The sequence below is a fragment of the Gavialis gangeticus genome, unplaced genomic scaffold, assembly GCF_001723915.1.
Source record: "Gavialis gangeticus isolate Ggan-Ray unplaced genomic scaffold, GavGan_comp1, whole genome shotgun sequence".
NCBI classification, from domain to species: domain Eukaryota; kingdom Metazoa; phylum Chordata; order Crocodylia; family Gavialidae; genus Gavialis; species Gavialis gangeticus.
The window spans coordinates 177,559,077-177,565,728 of NW_017729024.1; the positions used below are offsets into that span (position 1 = coordinate 177,559,077).

A 6,652-nucleotide genomic window follows, 5' to 3' on the forward strand; every position below is an offset into this window, starting at 1 on the left:
TAAAAAATGTGACCTGAAGCAGCAGCCAGCCACAATTGCCAAAACCAGCTCTAGTTTCATACAGGTGGCTGGGTTGGGGGGCAGCTATCAACTCTACTCCAACAGAAGCAGGAGGAAACCCTGTGCTTTCTGGCTCTCATGTGAGCTTTCTCTCTGAGGGAGCGTACACAATCACATCAAGATCTACCTGTAACATATAATAGCATACATGTTCTGGTTTATTGTATCTAGCATAGGTAACAGCAGCTATGCAGACATGGCAGCATGGACCGTAGCGCATGTTACCAACCAGAGTACATGCTCTCCAGGGGCACTGACTATATTCTGGTTGCTAGTGCATAGTAAAGCCAGGGCAGCTGTGCCTTATCTGAGCTACCTAGATTACAAGGACACTGTCAAGAGTTACACACTTGTTCTTTCCTGGAGCTGCACAGACAATCCCAGTGAAAACAATGGGACCACTGGATGAAGATAAGCAACTCTACCAGTGTTTGCAAGATCAGAAATTTAACATAATGCTCACACTCAGGCCACAATATCTGCATCATCTGCGCTATCCTCTCTCACTCATTTTGATGGCAATCTTAATGTTGGGTATTCTTCCTCATATTTTACAGGACAAGGTTTCCAGGAAGGACGTGTTCTCCAGCACTTAGGATGTGATAAAAAAAAACAAGCAGAGATGGATGCTGCATCATTGAGGTAAAATCACCATACCCTTTTGTTTCAGCTCCCTGCACAGGCACTGCAGAGGGGTATTTCTACCGGGCTTTCCCGCGTATTTCAGGACACTGACCTAGCTCACTACCTAGTGATGCTGGGGGAATTAATGTTCTGAAAAGAAAGGTTACATTATCCAATACTCTCATAGCATGGTAGGTCAATGCACTGAGAAACTGGGACTGTTTGCTTAACAGATGAAGGAGGGAAAAAGTGAAATAAAATTAAAAAAAATAAGCTGAAAGGCTAAATTAGATGAGTCCTCCTATAAACTACAGTTCCCAACGGCTCGAACTCCTCCCAGTCACTCCGGATTTATACTACTGAAACTCCAGTAGCTTTAGTGAAGTTAGCATGGAGTCAGAGCAGCATAAATGAAAGAGGAAAACAGCCACATATGTATGTTCACTTACATTTTATATCTTCAGGATGCCCATTCAGCTCTCAAGCTCTCTCTGTAAAAACAGCACATACACTTGTCTTTGTCTAAGGGAGGAACTGGGAAGGGGGGTGTCACTTGCCTTTTAAGAGCTTCCTGTGCACCCGGCACAGCTGAGTCTTCAATGTGAAGTGTGCCACTGAGATCCACCAAGACAGCTTTCAGCACACGCCGAGCTGCCATCCTTCACCCCCCCAAAAAAATAAAAACAAGCAAAAAAAAACTGATTAGAAGACAATGGACAATAAAAGTAAGGAACTCAGTTAAGCGTCTCATTCGTGCCAACTGCGGTATTACTCATAACATTACTCGCAACATGAAATGGGCCCCTTTAGACAGGGAAATAAAAGGCAGTGTTAAAAAAATGCATAATTGATAGGGTGGTATTTTCTCATAGACTCTATAAATGGAAATCAGGTGCTATTTGTTTTTTAAGTGTTTCTACCCGAGCGCGTCTAAATATTCTGTGAACAACTGAGACCACAGGGAAAGGGATTTCTGGGTATGGCACTATTGGTTGGGGGTCTCACATTGCTCATTTCTGAAGTGTCACTGACTTCACTAACTCCACTCAAGTGAAAATAAATAGGATAAAGGGGTGATGGAGCACTTGGAGCTCTAGAGTCCCAAATGCTTTACAAAAGTAGGGAGGAAAAACAGGCACAGATTGGTTAAGGGATTTGTTTAAGATCACATAGCCAGTGAAAGAGCCAGCAACAAAACCCATGTCACCTCATTCCCAGGGCAACCTGCAGAGCCAAGGCCAGCAGGACTGGAGCCTGAGACAGCAGACTAAGGTGGCCACTGGTCTTGTTCTATACCAGACCATCCTGTTTTTAAATAAGGAATGGACTGAAAAAAAAAATCCTGTTTCTCAGTTCATTGGTGGAAATACATATCAATCATTTGTCCTCACAATTCTATTGGCTGTGCCTAGAGGTAGGGTGGTACAAAGCCAAGAAGAGCAAGTTTCTGGTCCATCCAAGGGCTTTTTGGGGTGGCCCCACCCCTTGCTGCTGATTGGCGAAGGGGCCCAGTGGCCCTACTTCTTGCTGCTGATTAGCTGAGGAGGTGATGATCCCCGCCACCCCTCATCGCTGATTGGCCAAGGGGAGCAGTGGTCCTGCCCCTCACCAAGGGGATGCCTTGTACACTGGGGATGCATCAGTGGCCACCCTAGAGCAGACGCAGTTCGTACCTTGGCTAGTAAGATCTGAGCATGCTCAACAGGCTAGAGTGGGGGTCCATAACCGTTTTTTGAAGTGGCTGGACAAAAACCACAGCAGTGTCTGAGATGGACCACGCTTCTAACCTGCCCAACACCACTTCTTCCTGCTGCCAATTAATGGGCTTTGCAGGCTGGATGAAATTGCTTAGTGGGCTGGATACGGCCTTTCAGCCATAGGTTGCTGACCCCTTCACTAGAGGATCTGACCCTCATTCTCAAGGCACAACAGACTGCTGTGCCAAATACTCAGTTCAAAACAGAAAGTTGCCATCAAAAGCTAGATAAATGGATTGAGGAAAAGCACAAGGGTCCTGTTGTTCAGTCCCAGGTGCAAGTCGCTTTGGACAGCTGAAGGTCTGTGGAAACCAGCCTTGCTTGCTGACGTAACTGGAATTTATTTCTCTTTACAAACCATGCGTCCTGCTTGTTGCACCAACTTGCAGAACTACTTGCTCACTGTTATTCAACAGAACCTTTTCTTTTTCTCCGCAATTTACCAGCCTATCAAAACTATACAGCCAGTTATCCTGAGACATTAATCAGCAGCTGGTGTCAAGCTGCTTTGCTCACAGTCAGTGAATAAGTACGTGTATACTTTTGAAATTTTGCCTGGTGCCAAGAAGCATGAATGGGACCTGTCCCAGCAAATTTTAATCTTTTATCAAACCTTTTTTTTTTTATCAGTGCAGATAAACCATAAACCTGATATCTAAGGTACACGGCATATTCCACAAACAATTTTATGATCTGCCTAATTTTAGTAATACATAGCAGTAGCTGATATCAAAAAAGAAATCAACTTATCTTACAGTGTGTCTGGTACTAAACCAAGGCTAAACTTCTGTTATAAATAGCTGATAACTGCGCCTTCTACCCCAGCAGAAATACTTAAGGCTCTCGGGCAATTTCACTGTAAAAGCAGCCATTAGGTTCTCAAGACATCTTCCCAAGGTCAAAACCTCCAGCCTCGGTAAAGGCTGAATGCAGTGAAACCGGCATGACCCCACATAATCCTTCTGCCATAAAGTTGACTTCCTGGGTTCCCTTTAGTCCTGACGCCAGGAGTAAGGGAGACAAAAAAGCAGGAAAAATAGATCTGTGAGTACATGGGATCTTCTGGCCAAACCTCATGTCTTCATAGCACCCATACATACTGGGGCAGGGGCTGACAGAGAGGCTCTCATACTGCTCCACCTAGTGAGTGAAACTCCTAACCCTCTCACCCCACATCTCAGGTGACCTCATGGATGCAGCCCATTTCCTAAGGCTGGGCCCAGATGACAGTCTTCTCCCATAGCAGAGAATTTGGTTACATGTAGTCCCTCTTCCAATGCAGCCTAACTAAAATCCAGCTGATGTAAAAATAAAATTCAAAATTTAATCAGTCCTACAGGACTTTGAAATCCAAGTGTGAGTGTTCAAGTACATGTGCAGCAAGTGGTCTATGGTTTTGGACTGGAGAACAGGAAAAAGAGATTTTTCCCTTTCCTCTCTCCTTGTCATCTCCACCCTGCAACACTATGGTCATGTTCTGCTGCTCAGAACAATTTGCTATTTCAGCTGCAGGGGGTGAAACATGGTTGCTTCCCTGTTCATAGATTCATAGACTGTAAGGCTGGAAGGGACTGTGGAAGATCATCAAGTCCAACCCCCTGCACCAAGCAGGAAAGATGACTGTCTGCTCTCCCATCTGCAGTCGGTAAGCCCATAAACAGAGAAGTATTTTGGTTTTGATACCTGTCACAAGACTGAGAGACGTTTTAGAGCCCTGAAAGGCTCCTGTACCATTAGACATAAAGCCATCCTTTCCATCCCATGTTAGAGATGGTATCAGCACTTATACCACCTGCTAATGTCAAGCACCTAAAAACACAGAAATAGTATATTCAGTAAGTGCAACTAAACCATTTTACCACTGCCTCTAAGCTCAGAGTGTTGAACAGGATTACATTAGTGCACATTCTCATCTCAGCCAGCAGTAAAAAATAGCTATGAAAACTTTCTGAGCAGCTGCAATTTTTTTGGTAGCACCCTTCACTCAACTCAATCTGCAGAGCTAGGAGTGGCAGCTCTAAGACATTAGGACTATCATGTGGGATGACCATCCTTTGTTGGCCAGCTAATATTCCACATTGTGCATCAATATATTAGTAAAGATACACTGTTCTCCTCCGCTCCCCCACTTTTCAATAACGGTCACACAAGGGATCACACTGACTTGTACAGCTTAGTATTATAAATGAAAAAACTGGTTAAATTCTTTGTACTAGGGTGACCACTGCAAAAAAACCCAAACACCTTTTAATTTAATTTAAAGGATGATCCTTACTTGATGGCTATTGTCCTGTTCATAACATCTGACAAAGTAGGCTGTTGCCTATGAAAGCTTATACATTTCTGAATGAGTTAGTCTATTGCCCTAAGTCACTCAGTACAGGGGACACTTGGTTTCATACTTCAGCCATAACAGAATCACAAAATCATAGAAAAATAGGGCTGGAAGGGACCACAAGGGGTGATTAGTCCAATCCCCTGCTCCAAGCAGGATTATCCCTGTCTAACCCGTCCCAGCCAAGTGCTCGTCTAACCTGCTCTTAAAAGACTTCCAAGACTGGAGTTTTCACAACCTTTCTAGGAAGCCTGTTCCAGTGCTTAGCTATTCTGAGTTCCAGTTCTTTCTATGTAATAGTTAAACCATCAAAAAGAAATACTGGAACGATTTATGAATATTCTGCAATTTTCATCAGCATCCAGTTACTGAAGTCTCACTTCCTGTACCTCTGGAAATAAGATATCCCCACACAAGACCCTGCACTCTGGTACAAATGTATCTTGTGCTAGTTATGATTCTATATCACAATTAAACATTGGGTGATTCAGTCTTTTACAACTGTATTTACGTCTCTCACCCGGGCTTAGCCTTTCTTTTGTTCCATCAGAAGGGAGCGCTGAGGTCATGAACTTACCTTGTGCGGACAAGAATGTCACAGTTGCAACAGATGGGAAAAACGGTGGGTGAGTTCTGGAAAGGAAATAAGCTTGCAAGCTGCAGGGCACGAGCCTTCTGCCTGACATTAGGAAATACCTTCCTCTGCTGTCCACGATGGGACAATTTCACCTTGCTGTAATGCAGGACTCTAGTTTTGTTACAGCATCTGCTACACACCAACCAAGGATCATGCTACACTGTGCTGGGCACTGGGGCCTGAAGAAGAGCACGGCTGAACAGTGCCGCATGGAAGCACTTTCAGCAGCACCGCAAAGTCTGCTAATGTCACGGGCACAGGCTACGCCACCGCCACCTAGGAGCACCTGTGCAAACAGTGCACCCGTGGCAGCATAGCCCAGCACTGCAGGGCATTCCCTCCACCAGCCACCTGGCAATACTGGTATGTCCATGGCCATACCACACAGCATTGTGGTAACCTTCCCCAGCTGCCACCTGAGTGTACCCTCGGCGATGCTGCAAGGCACTGTGGGATACGTCCCCATCACAAGTCATGCCGCCACCCTTGGTGATGCCTCACGGCATTGTGGGACACATCCCCTCCACAAGTCACAGTCACATAAGCACGCCCGTGGTGACGCCACACGGCATTGTGGGTCACGCCCCCCTCCCCCACACACCGGCAGGCTCCGCCCGGGGGCGGGGCCAAGAAGCACCACACCCCTCGGTCCTCCACATATCAAGCACTGCATGGGTGACTGTCCCCATCCCCCCCCGCCACGGAAATGGTATCGTCCTCTCGCCAAACGGCTTATGGGGCCCCGGAACGCTCTGCTCCGCTGAAGGCGGGCGGCGAGAGATTGACCTGGGTGGTTCCCCTACTCCCCCCCCCATTATCCCATATATGGTACGGTCCACTCAGTGGCAGCGAGGGGGTTTGGACAGATCCATTCTCTGGAAAGGGGGGCGGTTTCTCAGGGCACCTCCAATCTACCCGACTCACCTGGCTCCAGTCAACCCCCAGCGGACAAGGGGCGGGGCGAGCACTCTGCACCCTCCCAGTGTGGGGTCCTTGACGGCTCTAGGGGCTCCCAGATCAGTCGCCTGTTTTTTTTCTCTCCGCAAAGAATAAACATTAGGAAAGCTGCTGTTCCCCAGCTGCAGGCGTCTGGCTTCCGCATGGTGCGGCTCCGGGGAAGGGGTTGGTATTTGCAGACAGGCACTTCTGCGCTCAGCCCTGAGTCCAGGGCACGTGCAGGACCCACAGAGGCATGCGCCTGCGCAGAGCTGTGCGAACGGGCCCGGGGCTCAGCGGGCA

General features: G+C 47.0%; 1 protein-coding gene and 1 long non-coding RNA gene across 3 annotated transcripts in view; one reads left to right on the plus strand and one right to left on the minus strand.

Annotated features, from left to right (window-relative positions):
* The window catches only part of LOC109298010, a 16,183-nt gene extending 15,518 nt beyond the window's left edge, over positions 1–665 (plus strand). Inside the window, exon 2 of the long non-coding RNA XR_002097491.1 lies at positions 618–665. This is a non-coding gene — a long non-coding RNA (uncharacterized LOC109298010). The remainder of the gene's footprint in view (positions 1–617) is intronic.
* Positions 1–6,427, minus strand: part of HDHD2 (haloacid dehalogenase like hydrolase domain containing 2) — a 35,609-nt gene extending 29,182 nt beyond the window's left edge. For both annotated transcript variants that reach the window (XR_002097490.1, XM_019518136.1), the window contains exons 1-2: positions 6,338–6,427; positions 1,242–1,343 (exon numbers count right to left, since the gene is read on the minus strand). Coding sequence is in view for 1 of the 2 variants with exons in the window: in XM_019518136.1 (XP_019373681.1) it covers positions 1,242–1,342 (101 nt within the window). In the remaining variant the exon portion in view is untranslated. The remainder of the gene's footprint in view (positions 1–1,241; positions 1,344–6,337) is intronic.
* Between the last annotated feature and the right edge of the window lie 225 nt (positions 6,428–6,652).